Source organism: Anoplopoma fimbria, chromosome 19 (genome assembly GCF_027596085.1).
Source record: "Anoplopoma fimbria isolate UVic2021 breed Golden Eagle Sablefish chromosome 19, Afim_UVic_2022, whole genome shotgun sequence".
Classification (NCBI taxonomy): domain Eukaryota; kingdom Metazoa; phylum Chordata; class Actinopteri; order Perciformes; family Anoplopomatidae; genus Anoplopoma; species Anoplopoma fimbria.
This window is the reverse complement of record NC_072467.1, coordinates 3,365,752-3,385,876: the sequence shown is the minus strand read 5'-3', so window position 1 is coordinate 3,385,876 and position 20,125 is coordinate 3,365,752. Positions and strand designations below refer to the sequence as shown.

The following is a 20,125-nucleotide window of genomic DNA, read 5'->3' as shown; positions in this document are numbered from 1 at the left end:
TCAGCACAGAACAGAAGAAAGACACTCAAAATGTAAAAAATCGCATTTAGTTTTAATAGCACTGTACATAGTTATACATCTTAGTTTAAAACACTTTGTAGCAGTTTAGGTTTAAGCAGGACAAGGAGGTTACTGAAGGAAGAAGGTTTCAATTCCTTAAGAGTGACTTGCATAGTCTCAAGGGTGAAACAGGGTATTATTGGTTAGATTACTGAGTTAAGAAGCTTAAAGGGTTTCTAGGGGAATTAAGGGAGAGTAAGGAACATCATTTGGAAGTAGTTGAGGTAAATGCTGCAATTTCATAGCCCACCAAACCAGGTTCACAGCTTCATTTCTTAGAAATAAGAGCATTGATTTCATCCTCTGGTTTGAGGCCATGCCATTGGGCTATTGGCCTACGAGGGTTTGCCAGCATGTCTTCCCAATGGCGCTGCTCAGTCCCAGTGCCGTTAATGCCCAGCAGCACTTTCCCGATGGCATCATTCTTCCCAATCTTATCATAGTCCAACACAGTCACTGCTATTTGTACCTTCTATAAACAAAAATACAGATACACACACACAAAGAAAATTAATGACATTCGTGATGAATTGCATTTGGGTGTATGTAGAAATAAACGTACCTCTATCTGTTCACATGCCACTTCAAAGCTGAACGACTCGTTGTAGTAAGGATTTAAAGTGTTCTTCTTAATCGTTGTTTTCTTTTTCTTGAGTCTCTTCCCATTCTGCATTAAGTGGATCTTCGCATAAGGGTCTGACGGAGAGAACAGAGAGGTTTCACGTCAGAGCAACAGATTCTCAGCCTGGAACTGTTGCTGTAACTCCATCAGTGAAACACAACGGTAGTAGCTCCTGACAGTTTCCATGAATAAGAAACTGCTTCTTGGCACACCACTGAAAAGCAGTTCTAAGGCCTAAATGCTCAACCAGAGATAACAAATCTATTTATCTAGAATAGCATATAGTCATATTATAAAAAATAACAAAGACATATTGTGTATATTTCCTATTACTTGGAGAGTTTTAAATGATTTTTAAAAAACTTTACTTTACTGTGGCACTGAACCTGTCTTTACTAAAAAACTCCAGCACATTAATTGCCTGACATGGAGCTTAAACTTAAATCAAATGTAAATACTTTTTTTGCTGCTTGACTCACCTGATAATCCACCCACATCCATTTTCTTCAGGTTTTTGGCTTCTAAAATCACCACCGTCAGCTTCCCTGCAGTAGGCACATACCTCAAGGACAAACATATGTCTCCAAGCCGCTCACTCTAATACAGAGGAAAAATAATTGAGTATTTTGTTTAGAATTGCTTAGAATCATAAGTAAGTATAAATAACAAATGGGGAAAGCATGTGATATTACTCAAGCCAAGGAGACAAAACATCAAAAACCTTTTTCTCAAACACAAAGAAATACATAATTGTATCAAAGGAGACCCGGTTTAAAAAAGAATGTTTCTCACTGAATAACAATTTCGTAAAATCTAAAAGCAAGATTCTTTTATCGTATGCAACTTTGTTCATCCTTGTTTCAAGTTCAACCCTCCCTCTCTCACTGCGTGATCCCACCTCCTCCTTCTCTGCCTTCTGCAGATCCCTCCACTCCTGCAGAGACTGGCTGAAGTCCACACCGTTCATCGGTATCTTCACATCTCCAATGGCATCGTGTTTTGAGAAACGGTCAAAGTCGTACACAGTCATCACCAGTGTCTTCCCGCCCAGCTCAGTGTATGGTACCTACAGAACACACGTCAAAGACAACAACTTGAAACATATGTACTATGTGCTGATTGTGAACCCAATCAGTAAGGATTAATAATTAACTTTTTATTTATCAATTTACCTTAAATGTGAAAGTCTCATTGAAGTTTGGTTCAAGAGTCTTCCTATGAACTTTGGTTTCAAACTTTTTCTTTTTGTCCGGGAGCAAATAGACTTTAACGTAGGGGTCAGAACTACCGCCCACATCCATTGCAGGAAGTTCAGCAGCCTGCAAGATGCCGACCATCAGCTGGAATGTGAAAGCAAAGGAAATTATTGACAAGAGATGAGAATCTGGCTAATCGACAGAGACGGAAGAAGTATTAGAATGGTAACATTTTAGAGTTGACATATTGTGGGCAAGAACACATCATAGTGAAAAGCAGCATCTCACCATATTATCTGTAAAGTTGTAGTCTAATGTGAAATGTAGCCTGCCCAGCTTCTCCTCATCCTTGGGCTCATTTTCTGACAACTCTGTTTTTTTGTTATCTTCATCTTTCAGCGGCTGCACACACACAGAGACACTCACATGCAGGTAAAAAATATAGCTTTACAGGTAATCAATGAAGACCTTCTGTCTCACAGCTTGCAGTATAGCATTACACAGCTAGAGGCAATTAAACAAAGATAAAGGTACCATATAAAGTAAATTTATTGTTTGAAGTGAACAGGCCAATTTTGTGTTCAAATGTGTGTTTAAATGTGACCTGCATCCTTGAAGACACCAATAATAATTCTCCCCAGACATCAACCTTTACTACAATATGAGCAATGTGCAAAACATCCATTAGTCCTAACACACACTGACAGTTTTACTAGTCCTAGGTGACCCAGGTGTCGGGACTGTGATACATTGCAAGGACAATACATCTGCAGGGGGAGACATTGTGTCTCTGTGTGTGCGTGTATCTTACCTCGCTGTAACCTCCATCCATTTCAGTGTCAAAGCCTCCATTGCTCTTGTCTTTCCCCTTTTTCTTGTCCTTTTCTTTGTCCTTGTCCTTCTTTTTCAAGCACTTCTTCCACACACACACAGCACACGACAGCACCACGCACAAACTCACGATGCATAAGGCAGCAACGGCCCATGATGGCACTGCAAATCCACATAAAACACACACACATAGATGATGATACATACCTGATTTACATACTATTTTAGACAGCTACTTGAATAAGGTGTTTAAAATGTTACTCTTAAGTGTCACCTCAAGATAAAACTGCTTTTCTCACACAGTCTGAAAACACAGACAGGATAATAAAACATAAAGAGAGTAGAAGATAATCAGAAACACCAATATTCTTGTACTTTTGAAGTCATATTTTTTGCCGTGGTGTTCTTAAGCATTACTGAAGCAATATATGACTGTAATATAGACTGACATAAAATACAAGATGACATTTTTGATGACTTGCAGTTTTTTTTCTCCGTTATACATGCACATAGCATTACCAGCAGTATGCATATACAACTCCGGCACGTCTGAACTTATGAAAAGGAATAACTTCCAGACAAGAGAAACAGATAATGCACTTCAATCAACATGTATATCTGTGTCATTTGAGTAAATGCCTGTCTGACCTTTAATATCTAGTGTGACCCTTCCTTATTCAGTCACACATTCCTGAACACAAGACACTATCTGCACCTTTTACTTCCTGAGGATAATTTGCCATCCAATTATTTTAGCTGTCTGAGCTCAATCCTCCAATGGTAACAGGAACGCAGATAATGATTTTATCTATATTCTTTAAAAAAGACCAAATTTCCACGTAGTATGAAATAACACTTTTATGCCTCACATGCTTTACCAAAAAACTCCAGTATTACATCTGACTTAGGTGATGGATATTTGACACAAATATATTTCAAATTGCAATGTTTCATAGCCGTATCCTAACAGTTCACTGACATGATTATATATATTATGTTATACCTGACTTGATAATGAATTAGATGTCTAACTCACTGTGTTTGCTGGGCAGTTCATTCATGAACTTGTTGTGACTGTGGCCGCCAGATTGGGTTTGGCCTGGAGTGGTTGTTGTTGTATTTGGCAAGTGGGTTGGGATAGCTGGGGTGCCTGGTGAGGCCGGGGCAGCTCTACGGTTCCCAGTCATTATTTGAGGAGTGACAACAGATCTGGAATTAAACTGGTGGAGAAATGGAGAAACAGAAAAATATTGTCTCAGCTTTGAAATAGCAACTTGTGCAATACATGTACACATTACACTTCAACAAAGCAGAAATAGGAAAACCTGTGAATCCCCACCAGATGTGCAAAAAGATAGATTTACTTATCCATTCAAACAGACCACATAAATACACAAACACACACACACACACACACACACACACACACACACACACACACACACACACACACACACACACACACACACACACACACACACACACACACACCAGAGCGAGCAGAGTTTCCATAAATGCTATTGATCGGCCATATTTGTAGGAATAATCTGCTTATACACACTGTATGAACATCAGTGTCAAATGACTTCTCCTGTTTCTGCTGCCCTGGCACTTGAACACAGGATATGCAAGCAGCTGTCTCCACCAAACCTGCTGACATGGCGGGGAGAGTGACGGAGGCGAGAAAGGGGACAAGTAAGGTGGAAGCGTCACGCGTGGACTGCTGCTGTTCCACAGTGAGCTGCCAGGGGTGAGAATCATGGCCCAAGGTCATGCTCAGAATATGAAAGAAAAGTCCCACTGCCAAGACATGACTTGAAGTGAAAATGTTTTGATATGTTATTTCCTATTCTGCAGACTTCACAGGTATTGAGTATCTGGGGTTGAGTCAGCAGTTGTGATCGGACACTGATCTCAGTTTATGTCTGCTTTTTCTCTGATAAGACAGAAGCCACCACTGATTCATTAATAACTTCGGTAGAAAATTCAAGGTACATCCAACAAAACTTGAACGTGAAAGTGTAATTATAATGAATAATTCAGTTTTAATATTTCCATGTGCCAGTATGAAACAGAAATATTTAAATTGTCAAAATGTGCGTCTTTCTCTCATGTTTGCTTATCCGCACCATATAATGAATGACTCATCCGCACCATATGGTCCCCTAATGGTCAGTTGTTAATGCAGCTTAAACTCTTTCTACACCTGATCTAAAAAGGTTGCAAATTCAATACAGTATATGACGTATAGTGTCACTTCAACATTGCAGCTCTTTACCTTAAATAATACAAATTTAGAGTGTCCTGTTTTTAGCTTGACATTGGACATTTTGTCAACCTTCAAAAGAAGTGAATCTTTCAGTAGTAGCGAAAGAAAATAACAAATATTTGAGTTAAACACTAATAAATTACCCAATGATGATTTTGTTGTTATATCCCGTAAACATCATTATGACCTGCACAGACCTGATAAATATTATTTCTCTGCGTTCATGGGTTTATTCACAGTTATTTGACTCAGCACAATCGAGAGAGAAATAAATCTTAAGCACTTTGCATTGATGAAACAAAGAGAAAGAACAAAAGAACCCAGAGACATACCTGTATTTAGTCGTCCACGCAGTCCAGACTCACAGGTACTCCTTTTCTCTACAGAGAGGTGGAGGAGGAGGATAAAAGATGACAGGACCAGAGAGGGCAGGAGAGGCGGTGGAAAACAGAGAGGTAGGGAAGAGTTTTCTATCACCAATCCTTAGGAATCAAGAAGAAGAGTGCAGGTGTACGGAAGGTGGAGCAAGAGAGAGGGAGGATGGGACAAGACAGGGTTGGGATAGGTGGAGCAGCAGCAGCTCGGTCATCTTGTGTTGCTTCCCTCGGTGTATTTGTGTTATGTGTTCCTTGTGAATGTGATTTTTTCTGTCAATTAAGGTCTCATGGGAGTATGGGTGCTTATTTCTGACTCCCCACCTCTTGTGACCTCCGTCCCATCCCTACAGGTCACCCCCACTGGGCCACTGATGCATATTCATTAATGTAGTGACATGGCTTTTTAAAAGCTCGTTAGCATAGTGAGAGTTCAGCAATAGAGGACATTTACATTCAGAGCGGACAGCTCTGTGTGCATCTGTACATCTGGCAGTAGCTGCAGAACTGTCTCATATTGTCTATGTATAGATGATGTTGCCTGATTTAGAAAGTAAGGATGTGGTTTCTGCAACAACACAGAGATCAAGTTCCGACCCCACCCCGTTCACCTTGAGGTACAAGGGATGCACAGAAATACTGTACAGAAGGAGGGATGAGACAGATGGAAAGAGAGGGGGAAGGGGGATGGGCAGGGGAGTGGGAGCTCGCCATAACCTCTGTCGTGACTTTTAAAATGTACACTGTATTTATTTGCTTATGACAAACATTTTCGCTAAATTTTGTTTATCAGTCCTTAAAGTGTGCTATTTTGTCTTGCGACACAGTCTGGAGGCCAGCTAACTCAAGCTCATGTTCGAATCTATTTGACATGAAGAGTTGACGTTTTGGGCGCAGCACATTTATGTTTGAAGAAAATGAAGCTCAGTTTATTTTTAAGAAAGTCCCATTAAGAAATAGGATCTCTTTTACAAGGGAGGCCTGAGCAAATTACGTATAAACATCATCAAACAAGTCAGTTCAGTCAGTCAAAACGGTAATCACATATACAGACACACAATTTGAAACATTTATAGATGTGATTAAATATATGGTGTCTTGGTTATTAGCTTTGAACACAACTAAAGATAAGATAAGATAAAATAATCCTTTATTAGTCCCGCAGCGGGGAAATTTACAGGATTACAGCAGCATAGATATAGTGCAAACAAGGTACATAGTAGAAAAAACAAACAAGTATTTTAAATAAGTAAGTAAGAAAAAGAAAAATCCAAAAAATCTGAATACAGACAGAATAATTATAGTTATAGTATTAAAGTAAAGATGTCTGCAAACAAGAGTTCCTAATTTACTAAATAGAATCCGAAAAAACGTTACCGGCCAAATGGAATTCGCCATCAGTCATTCTATAGTTTAGGTGTCTCCTTCATGTGATATGCTCTCTTGTCATGCTGCAAATGTTCTTACATGTTTGTCTACACATAGCACCACCATAATCAGCCCTATAAAGCCATGATATCAGATATTGAAAGGCCTTATGATGTAAACAGACAACTTGTTCAAGTAAACATTCAAAATGGTATATAAAGTGTAAAATAAGTGTAAAATGTACATAGTGTACAGTACCAGTCAAAAGTTTGGACACACCTTCTCATTCAACTACTCTGAAGAATCTAAAATATAAAACATATTCTGGTTTGTTGAGCATTTGTTTATTTACCACATAATTCCATATGTGTTCCTTCATAGTTTGGATGTCTTCAATATTGTACATATTACATAGTGTACAGTACCAGTCAAAAGTTTGGACACACCTTCTCATTCATTTTCTTTATTTTTATTTTTTTTTTTTCTACATTGTAGATTAATATTGAAGACATCCAAACTATGAAGGAACACATATGGAATTATGTGGTAAACAAACAAATGCTCAACAAACCAGAATATGTTTTATATTTTAGATTCTACAAAGTACTTGAATGAGAAGCTGTGTCCAAGCTTTTGACTGATACTGTATGTAATATGAACACTGTTATGTATTGTTTAAATCAGTTTGCAACACTGATCTTGCTTGCTAAAACAAGTCATACCTCCGAACGCTAGGTGGCAATAGTCATGTTTGATCTACTTAAGAAACCACAGAAGAAGTCTCGTCTCTAGGATACAACCAAAGCGTTCCTTCGTGGCTGACGGTAGGTTCTCTCAGACTAAAGCACCACCTTCTGCAGAAGAACATTGTTGTTTTTGTTCGTCTGGTAGATATAAAGTTGTGCTTTTAAGTCACGTTTAGGGTTGTGTGATAACATAAGACCGTTCACCGTCTCTGTACAGCTAACATGCTATCGTTATCTAGGTGACTTAAGGCTTGTATTGTATGTGTGGTTACAGTGTACATAAAGTTTTTCACTGAATAATATATGACATTATGATAAAATGATAAATCACTGTTTAGGTTGTGTACAGTGGCTGTATGTTATATTGTGAACAGATATCAGTAGAAATAGTTTTTTTTTGTAATTCATAATTTATTATGAGTAATGCATACTTATTATGTGAACTGCAGTTTAAAGCCAGGCTGTCTTAACAAAGTTGGACATTCATTATCAGAGAACATGTGATGTAAGAAAAGAGTACAACTGTGCTATACATGTTTGTGTTTATCCTTTAGTGCCCACTAGAAGCATTTTGACCCAATAATATTTGTATACCTCTGGTATGTTCCCCTCAATGGATTTTAAAAATGAGCCAAAATGTTCTATCTGAATACTGCCTCTGATGCTAAATTAAAAGAAAAGTGTTCTTTTTTTTAGATTAAAAATACTGGGTTAAAATAATTGGCGAGTGGAGAGCAAGGTAGTTCTCCAATCAGAGGGTCGCGATGTGTCCTTGGGCAAGATACTTAACCCCAAGTTGCTCCCGAAGGCTTGCCACTGTGGACTGGATGTTGCTGAATGTTAAAGTCTGATGGTGGCACCTTGCTGGTAGCCTTTCAGTGTGTGAATGGGTGAATGATATGTAATATACTACTGATTTAAGTCGCAAAAAGCGTTGAAAATGACTGTAATGTAATGTCTATTTTGCAATTGACAGTTGAAACCTATCCTCAGCATGTGTGCCTTCCAGGGTGTGGGGATGCAGCGGGTGGAGCGTCTTCAGCTGGAACATGTTCTGCAGACTGTGTGTGTGTTGGAGTCTGTTGTCCGCCGCAGTTTTGGCCCAGAAGGAGGACAAGTGCTGTTCACAAGAGACACGGGACAGGCAATGTTGAGCCGCAGTGGGACTCGCATTCTCACTGCACTTCGACTGGAGCATCCACTGGCCAGGTAACACACACTACTCTTTCACTTTTAAAGTCTTTGTCGAGGGTCATTTTGTCTAGTGATGTAATTGTGTGTGTTTTTCATTTCAGGATGGTGGTGGAGTGTGTTTTGAAACACAGCACTGTAACAGGTGATGGGTCCAAGACCTTTATCCTACTGATGGCTTCATTACTACGGATCATTTATACAACAGCCTGCAAGGAGCCTACTGTCTCTCACACCTATAACTCCAAGGCAGCTGCAGAGGCTGCCACTGCCAGGCACTTGGCTGACAAAATGCTGGCATTTGCATTGGAGGAGCTGGATGATCTCATTGCCATAAGAGTGGTCCCGTATGGAAGCTGTCTTTCATGGGAAGATTTTACTGCAAAAACACAATCACCAGCGCACTCAAACAATCACTCTGTTCAAAATCTGCTGGCATCCTTCTTTCATTCACGTCTGGGTCGCACCCACTGTGACTTAATGAGCAGCCTCACATGTGAACTGCTCACTCACTGGAAGTCTGAAAATGACTCACCTTCCTCATCACTTCACTTTGTAAACGACAACTTTGCCGCCTTGCATACACCTGTGTCAGGCTTCCCTATTAGTTGTTCACGTTTGATAAAGGGGCAAGTCATTCACAGGGACTTTGCCGTGCTCTGCCCTCAGACTGACCAGCAACCAATTAAAGCTGTCGTTTTCACTGGGTACCTGCAGCCAAAATTGCTCAGTGCAGGAGAAGTGCTGGAGCTGGGCTGTGGAGAGCAAGGGAAGCAGAGAAATATTGTGCAGTTTAGCGCCTGGGCTGAAAGGTCACTGGAGAGTGTCATTGCGAGCCTGCAGAGTTTGGGTGTCTCTGTGCTCCTGTCTGCAGCGAAACAGTCTGCTGCTGTCCTGGCTTTAGCTGCACAGGCAGAGATGTCCATTGTGGAGTGTGTCAGTGAAGATGAGCTGTCTCTCTTTGCTAGGCTAAGTGGGGCCACACCTGTCAGAGACTGCTGGATGATTGAACCAGAGCATGTTGCTACACTGACCTTTTGCAGACCAATACTGCTGGGAGCCCATAGGTATGAAAACATGTCTCTCTTTCTCTCTCATCCAGTGTGTATAAGCAAAGTCACACATTTGATACAATGAATATTATGGATTACACATGCTTGTATAGGGCTTTGATTTATGGAAGTTAAAATTTAACTCTTTGTTTTTTTTTATCTCTTCCACAGGTATGTCCATTTAGCTTTCCATGATGCAGAGGAAAGGGTCACGGTCAAACCCTGTAGTCTGGTCATTTGTGGCCTTGGGGAAGGGCAAACTGACCAGTATGCTTGTGCACTTCGAGATGCTATCCGCATGCTACTTTCAACGTGGGAGCCCATGGGTATCACTGCAACTACCGCATCAAAGAGGACCTTGCAATCAAACAATAGCACTTCTTTACATACAGACAATCAGTTCCCCAATGCAACTCCCTTCAAGCAGTGTGTGTTGGAGCCAGGCTGTGTTATACCTGCTGGTGGGACATTTGAGTTTCTCTTAAACCATGCCCTCCTTCAACATGGCAGCAATTGCTCAATTTCTGATGACACAATTATGGGTGTCCCTGCTGTTTCCCAGCTATTGGCAAAAGCTTTACTGACAGTGCCCCGACAGATTTACTCCCACAGTCCACGACGGTTCCTACAGACTCAAACCAGACTTCTGAGTTTCATTCAAAATCATTCGCACCCTTCCAACCTCTCATACAAACAAGAACACAACTCAGTCCTCGTACAGGTTGGGGGTGAAAGTGAATGTCCTCCGAAAGAGGGTAAACTAACTAAGCTCTGTTGTGGAGAAGATCAGGTGTCACCAAAGGTTTTTATGTCGGACTCAGGCCTTGAATCTGTCTCCTGTAAATACCAGGTACTTTTGGCCGTGCTGCAGTGTGTCTCAAGTATTCTCCGTGTGGACACTGTGCTGCACACACACACTCAGTCACACAGACTTCAAAACATTTCCTGGGAGGGCACAGAGGATGAGGCTGAAGACTGAGATTGTATTATGTCCAAAGTTGAAAGCTATAAACATATTTTCTCTCAATACTCAGGTATCATTCTAAAGTATGAGGAAAAACTTTGAACATATTGCAACAGCTGTATTTTTGTATGGCCACCGTGTTTTTTTTTTTTGCCTTACTACAATATATTTGTAATGCAAGTTTATACTTCCACTGAGATAGTAAACTGTATTTCATGGCAGCACTTGGCTAATCAAATTTCATGGTGCTTCTGTACCAACGTGTCCTGAATCAAGGATAGGTTTGGCTATCAGCAAACTAACAGTAAAAAAGAAAACATCAAACAAATTAATGTTGATCTTTGTACAGGACAGAATGTGCCGTTGTTTTCAAATAATTTAGTTTTTATCTACTGTGTTAATGTGAAGTAGTGTGAGTGAGTAAATATGGATGTTGGCCTCTTTCCTCTTGAGTTCTCATTAGTGTTCCTTTTTATTCACCACATCTCTCTTTCTTATCTCAGATTCCTGCCCTCTTCCGCTGGCCTACACATACGGTTACATAAAAGGCATACACACAGAACAACGTGGAGGCATCGTCTCACGTGTATATACACACTCCTTTCTATAATCAGCGTTATCTCTGTAGTGGGGGTGGGGTGTCTGAAAGGGAAACACCCGGCTGTCAACAACCAAATCAAAGTGTACTTCCTTGTGCTATAATCAGAGGAACTCTAACTCTATTCTCACCTCTTTTTTGGTGAAATAGTGAGTCATTAAAAATGGCTAGATTAACTATCATACATAATAATGCACTGTTTACTGTAATCAGTGTGCACGTAGTTTTGAACACAGATTTCCAGCAATTTAATCGTGGCATGAGTCAGACACAAAGACTGTTCTTGGCTTGGTTTGTGATTTAGATCAAACTAAATGAGTCACACTTGATGGTCGCAAATATCAAAGAGGGGAAAGCTTGGGTGAGTTTTCAGAATGTTTTTTTTCCCACTGTGCACACAAGAAAAGGACCTGGATGTTGTTTTCAGTCTTATCAAGGCCACTACGCCCTTCTGTCCCTTACATGCCCGCTATAACCTACAAAGCTAAATGCCGATCAGAGAAAATTTGTTAATGTATTATGACAGGTAATTTGGGTCTTTCACTGTGAGTGTGTGTGTGTGCGTGCAAGTGAGTGATTTTCCTTGCCATAATATAATACCCTCAGAGCCGCCTCAGTAAATTTTGGTTTATTTGTCTCTGTGAAACATAGTGCATATGGTATAAATCAACCCAATCTCTGTAAAATAAAAAGAACATTATAAAATACAAACCACATATCAAACCACACGTACTATACAACCACCTAAGTGTATGAATCTTTTACAAATGAAAAAAGAAGACATTTACAAAACATGACAAAAATTAAAGGCGTTTTAGTAAAAGGGTAAAGAGTAAAAAAGGGAACAAATGAAATGTAACAATGAAGGAACTATGATGGTACTCGGTCACCGCAGTTCACAGCTCGGCTTTGAATTGGCTACTAGTCACCATGGTTTGACTTTGATGTTGTAAGAAAAATAATTTCATTGGCTGCTGCTGTATTGTGCTGAAGTGGTAGTGGGTGCCTTCATCAGGGCCCTGATCCATGACTCTCCAGTCCAGTAGGTGACCCCAAGTGATAGCAATATAAGTGTGATCAGTATACAATAATATGATCTTTGTTTAGATAATTAGCAGTTCACAAACACTAATTTCAGTCAAATGACCACAAAATGACACATTTCTGCACTACATTGCCACTGAAGAACAGATGACACCCATTCTATAGTTGGGCCTAATAACCACATCACACGGTGGGCTTAAGTGTCAGCAGCACAGATATAACTGATGGATTATGTAATAATCTTAAATATCTGCACCCAGCCTAGTTCCTTTGAACAAGCAGTGTTTCTATTGGCAGTGGGGAGTCATGTGACTCGAATGACATCATGCAACATTAATAAAGACTCTGGGATCCGATGGTGGGAGTCACACCACCTCCCGAGACTTCCTGATGGCGCAGCACAGGAGCATGCTAAAGATCATCCCAAACACCTATAAAAGAGAGGGAGACGTACATTACTTGCATTTGTGTTTGATTATTTGTGTTCAATCTCCGGGGTAGCAGACACTGACATCAGATGAGTTACAATTAATCACACACTTACCATAACAACACCGATGGTGATGCCCACTCCTCCTATGATGTGTAGTTTGGAGTCAAACACCTCATCAATGGCGTCAGGGCAGCTCTGCAAGACACAAGCACAATTCATTTCAGCTTTCTCTAAACCTATGCTGAAACACGACTTGTGGTATGGCACATACAGCTTGAGAGCATAAAGGCTCCAGTTAAACACTGTTGCCATAGTAACACTGCAAGGAAATTGAGGGAATTAGTCTGTAAAAGAAAGACAAATAAACTACTGACACACGTCAGACCATCACTATGAATTTGACAAACGGTTATATCTCCAGCTCTCAGCTAAAGCATGTGTGACATCTGTTAGATGATCTTGCGTTTTGATTGTTTTTATTTCTTTAGCTCATGACGGAAGTACTTGGCTGTGTTTGCATCCGATCTATACAGACATTGAGGGTGGTTGTACCTTAGTAATGAGCACCTCAAGTGGCTCTCCCCGGGGACAGGTGTCTTTGGCAGCATCTACTATAGTACCAGTTGGCCCGCAACAGTTCAGCTGTAAAAATACACAAAGTCATATCATCAGAACAAGAAAGCAAAAAGAAAAACACAAATCTCTAATGCTTGGTGTTTTAAAGGAATATTCCAAAGTGTTGTTGTCACATTGAGGTTGCTGTACCAGTTACAGCTCACACCAAATATTTTTTTTACCTAACTGATTGTGCACAAATTAAACAAGTAAGATTGAACATGTTCATTAGTGAGCCTTAGAGGTACTGGTAGGCCTGATCTGAATTATAACGAAGCGGACGATGCTCACCCCGGTTTGAATCACCCGCAGAGTTTCTTTAAATCGCTCATCTCCTGTCGTTTTGAAGTTATTGTAGGTCTGCATGTAGAACGTTGTGATGTCATTCACCACCTGCAACACAGCAGCAAGAAGGGAACAATCATTTTATTTAAATAACTCACTTTGTTTTGCATTGCTGTACCCTTCATTTTGTGAGTTATTTTAGTTTGTGGCTTGTTTTCTTTTTGCCTACATGGGGCTTTTTTTCTTATTGTACTGCCTCAAATGTACTTCTTTAAATATGTAATGTAGTTTAAACATGTACGTTACCTTGCTTTGGTTGGAAAATCCCCAGATTCCAGCCGCAACCTCAATGGCAAATATGATGAGAAGGAAGAAGAAGAACTGCAAAACGGACAGAGAGAATTAAACTCAGCTGATTGTGTGAATGTGTGCTTCCATGCATACCAGTGTGCATGTCTTTTGCGTGCATGTCTGAACAAGTAAGGCCATTTGAGTGTAGCTGAACGCAATTTACATAGGCTCCTCCTCCTGAGAGATTTAGTGCAAGAAGATTAGGGCCAGACAAGACGGGAGGGAGGAAGGGAACAAATGTAAGAAATCCAGAGACTCTTCTCTGGCCTTGATACCGTTGAGTAAACTGATGAATGTAGCTCATATTTCTTAGCAAGCCACAGTCCACAGTCCACAGTCCACACTTGCTTAAGTTAGATAACAAGTTTATGTGCAGCGGAGTGAGATAACTACAAAAAGAAAACTAAGAAAGGGAGAAAAACGTTAGTGAAGTCAAAAATTAAGTGGAGAATAAAAAAGCGGTACGAACCAGTCCCAGCATACAGGGGGACTCCTGGATGGCCCCACAACATCCCAGAAAGCCCACCACCATCATCAGTGCTCCAGCTCCAATCAGGATATATACACCTACACAAACAAATAGAATATAAAAGATACATAAATGCACATTGTGTGTTTTGCAGAGCTCAAATAATCCCAAGCTGTGCTTTTACATTTGCTTAAATGATAATGCGTAATGTTCCAGCTCAAGGACTGAGAGCAGCTTACCTGTGTAAAACACATATGGAGAGTCTTCTCCTTCAAACAGGCCTTTGGTCTTTGGGTCTAATCTTAGCCACAGGCCTATAGCAAAGACCGCAGTGCCTGCAAGCTGAAACAGAAAAACATTTAGATTTTATCATACGGAACTGTAGTTCTAAGCTCACTAAATGCACTGTGCAATGTACTACCAGAAGCAGGATTAATCGTACTAACAGTGTAACAGTGAGACTAAAGATCAATACATGTTCGGACAGGAAGTAAGCCCTCTCCATGTTTATGTATGTTTTGAAAAATTATGATTTTCCCACACCGTATAACAATTATCTTGTTGCTGTATGAATTTTAAAACGTTTTTTTCATTAGCTGCTCCCAGATTTCATTTTATATTTGCACTGACATGCCCGATCTGAAAAATCTTCTCCAGGTCTCACGCTTTTTTTCAGTTTCGGTTTTCAGTCCAGGAAGAGGTTTCTGCCGTCCTCGTGTCATATATAACTCTTCACCACCACCAGAAGGTTGTGTCCACTGAGGTGAATTCTTATTCTGGCTTCATGATGCTACACATCAGATGAAAGTGATCGTTTAAAGACAACGCCCAATCACCAAAGACTCTTTCTATACTTACATACTTATATACGACTGTATATCAATAGAACATACATTGGTAATCATGTACAGACGTAAAAATTTGTTAAGATTGAAATGTTGCATCTCATGGATATCATATGGAAAGGTCAGGAGACAGACATTTGTAACTCCTCACCATCAGACATTGATTAGTGGTATTAAAACACATTGATGGGGTTCATGGAATGCTGTAGCATGTGTTTACCTCGAAAACAACACCAGTATCACAAAAAAAACAAAGTCCTTTTGCCTTTTTAATGTTCACAGGTTCCCTTATTCATCAGCATATGTATTTAATATTGACACATAGTCACATGTGAATTTATCAACAGAAATGCATACGAGTCTGTGTTTTACTCTGGTGCCACATTGTGTTATGTTCATACACAGGCACTTACTTACAGGGCTCGTCAGCACAGACAGTCAGTGAATATTTAACTGTGAAAGCCCACCTGAAAGATGACAGTCTGTTTTATTCAGTAGCTGTGCATGTTTATGTGTATATTCTACTGGTCTTTTGAGCTTTTTCACAGTTTATACTTTCTTTTGTATAATCTTTTTTATGTTCCATTGTATGAACAAAATGGCAGATTAGAGCAAACCACAAAAGGGCGAGTGTACAATTGGAAGCTTCTCCGCCTCTCTCTCTCCCTCGTTCTCTCACACGCACTGGCACACAGCACATTAAGACACAATAATAAAAAGAAAAGCACACCTACCCAGAAGACAAAGTTGAAGGCAAACATGAGATATTTCACACACTTTATTCCCCCAGCGAAAGTCATGCTGATTCCGTCTAGACAATGCACCACTACGAGTAGGTAATAAGTAACTTCTTCCCAGAGAGGAAGTGAAGCATAAAGATGTCAGCTGAAAAAGGTGGTGGACAGAGAAAGCATTTTTCATTACCACGCCTTCAAAAGCTAGGAGTGTCAAGAGAGTTGCATGTGATATGAGCTATTGCCAGTTTTTCTTCCCCTCTTTTGTGACATGTCCATGTACAGTTTGTGTCTTTAACTACTGCATTTGTGCAGGTTGTGCGGGCATACAGGTTTTCATGATCTGGGAGGTAGCAGCACAGAGGGCTCTGTTGAGGCACGTTGACATAAAACCTTTTTTAAGTACCGGCCTAGCAGCATATTTACTGCTCTGGTGTCTGAGCTGCGTGTGGCTAATAGACTGCTCGGAAATATAACTACTTCCCACACCTACTCCCAGAAGCTGCTTTTATTGAAAGCGAGGTATTTGAACCCAGCTCTTGATGCACTGACACAAAGCTGTGCCTGGACACAACAGAAGTGTCCTGACAGAGATGAGATCAGATATCTGTGTTAAGTGATTTGTGGCTCAATGAGCAGGGTAATGAACAGTGTCACAGCTTCACTTCCTGCTCAATATCTTCCACAGATGTGAAACATTTGCATTTATGTATGTGGGAGTGATGTTTGAGCAGGCTTTTCATGGACTGTCAATGACGGACAAGAAGTACACTACACTGACACTGCAGTTTACTATTGTTATTACTCGTATTAGTTGCTGCACTTATTGAATTTGTATTTGTTTACTGCACTTATCCTATTCGTAGTAGTTTGTAGCACTTACTATATTCGGATTAGTCTGTTGCAATTATTGTTTTCGTAGTAATTGCCTCTGCACTATACTTTTGCTCTGGTTTATGCTTTAAGATGCTTGTTTAAGAAAGGAGATGCACTTATGACTTCTGGTGACTAGTAGTTCTCTTGAATACCTATGTTGAATACACTTCCTGTAAGTCGCTTTGGATAAAAGCGTCTGCTAAATGACTGTAATGTAATGTAATGTAATGTATTATTATTTTACAAATTGTCAGTTTCTATCATTTTTTAATCTTTCTGGTTGTGTTGCCTGGATAATTCTCTCTCTCTCTCTCTCTCTCTCTCTCTCTCTCTCTCTCTCTCTCTCTCTTTCTATTGGGAAATCCCTGTCTGGCCTGTAATGAATAGTTATCCTTGGCTCTATCTATAGCTGCAAAAATGATAAACGTTCATTAAAGGCCAAAGCATCCATCTGAAACCACACACACACACACACACACACACACATACAGAGATCACAAACAAACGGTCACAGCAAGACACACCCTGCAGGCTTAGAAGGACACAAATAGCCTGTACGGGACATCCAGGATTCATTCACACACACACACACACACACACACACACACACACACACACACACACACACACACACACACACACACACACACACAGTCTTAATTATAATTATAACAGTCACATTCTCCACCACAATAAAGCACCCCCCTCCCCCCCTTGCATTGCAATTATTAAAATGCAAAGTGAAGTCTGCTCGGCCGAACTGGGTCACTTGGCCACCGGGGATTATTCCTCCAGCCGGCTCGGTCGGTCTCCTTGCGGATTGGGACACTTTGGTGTTTGGTGGAAAAAATGAATGCTTAGGGCACCCCATAATATCTCCAACTGTGATAAGCAAACCAGGACACTTAGGATTCTGCATCTGGGACGCCATACCATTTCATTCATTATATAGTAACCTGCTTACACACACACACACACACACAAGCATGAAATACAGGCAGAATGCACATGTTTCTATGAGAACACTACATTTCCTCGCTTTAAACTCACCCAGAATACCAGGTTGAAGGCAAACATCAGGTATTTGATGCACATCTCTCCTCCCGACAGTGCAGCCATGGTGGTGCCTGTGCTGTGGATCTCACTTCTGCTGGTGTCGCCTGATTCAGACCTGCGTTAGAATAGAAGACCTTCTAAATAACAGTCAGTATGCAGAACGAGGTTATTTGCAGACGCGCGCCGTGCCGTGCCGTGCCGTGCGCGCCTGTAGTGGTCCGCCCACACACACACACACACACACACACACACACACACACACACACACACACAGCAAAGCCAAAGCCTGCTGTAGCTTTTTATATCTTTTTTTTTTTTTTATATATATATATATAAATGTATTTGTTGAACAGTTTGTCCTCCGTTTGCTAAATTAAAAAAAAAAAAAAAAATTTCGTTTTACCTGTAGTATTCCTGCAGGATCTTTGTGTGGGACTTTTCAGTGATGTAACAATGTTGACATATTATAGCATTTTTATGGTATTTGTCTCACTGTAATATCCATCATATTCGAATAGAGGGGCTTGTAATAACATCTGCTACACTAAATTGGAATAAACAAGCTGTATACTTATTACACTAGTACTATCTTCCAAATGAAATGTACATATTACTTCATTTTAAAATGGTAGCCTGAGGCTCTGATGGGGAACCTATAGTCTGTGCTCAGTGTGTTCCCTTCCTGCACACAACAATACCCCGAGCAGCATCCTGCGGTGGCTGTTTGACCACACATTCCTGCAGCAGCCATGGCTGTGCGATGACGTAATTCTCCCAGAATAAGAAAGATGCGTTCATGGATTGAATGTACATGAATGAATTGATTGATTGTCTTTATTTCGAACATGCAAGCAATAAAAAACATGATTATTAATCAATTAATGATTATCAATTGATTATTAATAGATGAAATAAAAAATAAAAGAGACAACAAAAGAACACACAAAAGAAGTAAAATTTAAAAAAAAACTTTCTACATGCTCGAAAGGGGGTAGGAGGAAGTAAAAAAACTTATCTAGTCCTACCCCTTAATAGATCAATTTAGCTTGGATAGATGTCACCAACATGTCAGTATAATGCAAGCTATAATAATGCATACAAATATGAATACAGAATACAGAATAATTGTGTGTATATATATATATCTACGCATATATATCTACGTATATTTATAAATAGTCAATATAATCACACACAAATATTGTAAACAATTATATATATAATTGTATACAATTATATATATATATATATATATATATATATAAATAATTTATATTACATTATAAAAACAATTTATATTACATTATAAATACCTATACATGTATATTATAAGTTACTATATATATAGATATTACAAATATAAATACAAATACCATGTATATTACAAACTACAGTCTACATATGTCAATGTTACAGAGGCTTTTCTAAATTTCTTGAACACGTTGTTGACCACAAACAAACACAAAGTGATCAACCTAACTATTATTCAAGTCATCAGTTTGACTTTTTTGCAGTATCATCTTCATGGTATTTGTATTGTGTGCATGTTTGTTTTGTTGTCTGCTTCAATCCTTCTAACTATTCCTGCTGCTTCACATTTCACATCCACAGACAGTTCAAAGACATTAGGCACTACCATTAATTCATACAATATTTATAAATTGTAACTAATGGCTTTATTAATGCTTAATAATAGGTCTAAATGCTCTACTAATGGTTTATAGATTAGTTATCAATACTCAGTAATTAATAAGACTTTCACGAGAATGAACCATCCTTTCACCACTTAACGCCTAGAAAAAGTAAGGACCCTTTATTAATATATTGAATTGCTAACACTTGTAACTGCAGACTATTTAGAAAGTAAGAAACCCATAAGTATTAATTACTGGATCACAACCATTGATTATTATTTTTAACATTTCTGCGCACACAGGTGTTTTTTGTTATTCTGGATGATTAATCCTGTGCACAGGTTGAGGATGGGTGGTTAAGCATGTCATAGCAGGAAAAACACAGGTGTAATTGATAATAACAATAAAAACAACTGTATTTCAATAAGTCAGCTAGTTCCAGGGTTCTGGTATTGTGCCTGCTGCTTCAATGGCATGGCATACTGAGACAATTAATGGTACGGACCCACTGT

The 20,125-nt window shown here is 39.6% G+C and overlaps 3 protein-coding genes across 4 annotated transcripts; 1 reads left to right on the top strand and 2 right to left on the bottom strand.

The window, feature by feature from the left end:
* Positions 1-328: 328 nt before the first annotated feature.
* Positions 329-3,896, bottom strand: syt1b (synaptotagmin Ib). Its single transcript, XM_054619442.1, has 8 exons — positions 3,746-3,896; positions 2,690-2,871; positions 2,167-2,280; positions 1,855-2,022; positions 1,581-1,748; positions 1,162-1,279; positions 623-756; positions 329-532 (listed from the first exon to the last, which is right to left on the bottom strand). The coding sequence occupies exons 1-8, from the start codon at positions 3,894-3,896 to the stop codon at positions 329-331; spliced, it is 1,239 nt and encodes a 412-aa protein (XP_054475417.1).
* Positions 3,897-8,484: 4,588 nt separating this feature from the next.
* Positions 8,485-11,019, top strand: bbs10 (Bardet-Biedl syndrome 10). The gene is made up of 3 exons (XM_054620748.1): positions 8,485-8,675; positions 8,762-9,724; positions 9,881-11,019. The coding sequence occupies exons 1-3, from the start codon at positions 8,485-8,487 to the stop codon at positions 10,686-10,688; spliced, it is 1,962 nt and encodes a 653-aa protein (XP_054476723.1). The 3' UTR covers positions 10,689-11,019.
* Positions 11,020-11,883: 864 nt separating this feature from the next.
* On the bottom strand, positions 11,884-18,106 carry cd9a (CD9 molecule a). 2 transcript variants are annotated; one of them, XM_054619752.1, is made up of 8 exons: positions 17,974-18,106; positions 14,708-14,810; positions 14,469-14,566; positions 13,955-14,029; positions 13,655-13,756; positions 13,301-13,390; positions 12,860-12,943; positions 11,884-12,746 (listed from the first exon to the last, which is right to left on the bottom strand). In XM_054619752.1, the coding sequence occupies exons 1-8, from the start codon at positions 18,040-18,042 to the stop codon at positions 12,681-12,683; spliced, it is 687 nt and encodes a 228-aa protein (XP_054475727.1). In that variant the 5' UTR covers positions 18,043-18,106; the 3' UTR covers positions 11,884-12,680. The 2 variants fall into 2 exon arrangements, with proteins under 2 accessions (XP_054475727.1, XP_054475728.1); XM_054619753.1 differs by lacking the exon at positions 17,974-18,106 and adding an exon at positions 16,048-16,183.
* Positions 18,107-20,125: the final 2,019 nt, after the last annotated feature.

Excerpts from the sequence above, each read along its gene's own strand:
- syt1b (XM_054619442.1), bottom strand. The coding sequence starts at position 3,896 with ATGACTGGGAACCGTAGAGCTGCCCCGGCCTCACCAGGCACCCCAGCT. Across the intron at positions 1,280-1,580 it reads AGAAGGCAGAGAAGGAGGAG|AGTGAGCGGCTTGGAGACAT; the intron begins GTGGGATCACGC and ends CCTCTGTATTAG. Across the intron at positions 533-622 it reads TGGCATGTGAACAGATAGAG|AAGGTACAAATAGCAGTGAC; the intron begins GTACGTTTATTT and ends TTTTGTTTATAG.
- bbs10 (XM_054620748.1), top strand. The coding sequence starts at position 8,485 with ATGCAGCGGGTGGAGCGTCTTCAGCTGGAACATGTTCTGCAGACTGTG. Across the intron at positions 8,676-8,761 it reads CTGGAGCATCCACTGGCCAG|GATGGTGGTGGAGTGTGTTT; the intron begins GTAACACACACT and ends TTTTCATTTCAG. Across the intron at positions 9,725-9,880 it reads ATACTGCTGGGAGCCCATAG|GTATGTCCATTTAGCTTTCC; the intron begins GTATGAAAACAT and ends TCTCTTCCACAG.
- cd9a (XM_054619752.1), bottom strand. The coding sequence starts at position 18,042 with ATGGCTGCACTGTCGGGAGGAGAGATGTGCATCAAATACCTGATGTTT. Across the intron at positions 14,567-14,707 it reads TCCATATGTGTTTTACACAG|GTGTATATATCCTGATTGGA; the intron begins GTAAGCTGCTCT and ends TTGTTTGTGTAG. Across the intron at positions 13,757-13,954 it reads GATTTTCCAACCAAAGCAAG|GTGGTGAATGACATCACAAC; the intron begins GTAACGTACATG and ends GCTGTGTTGCAG.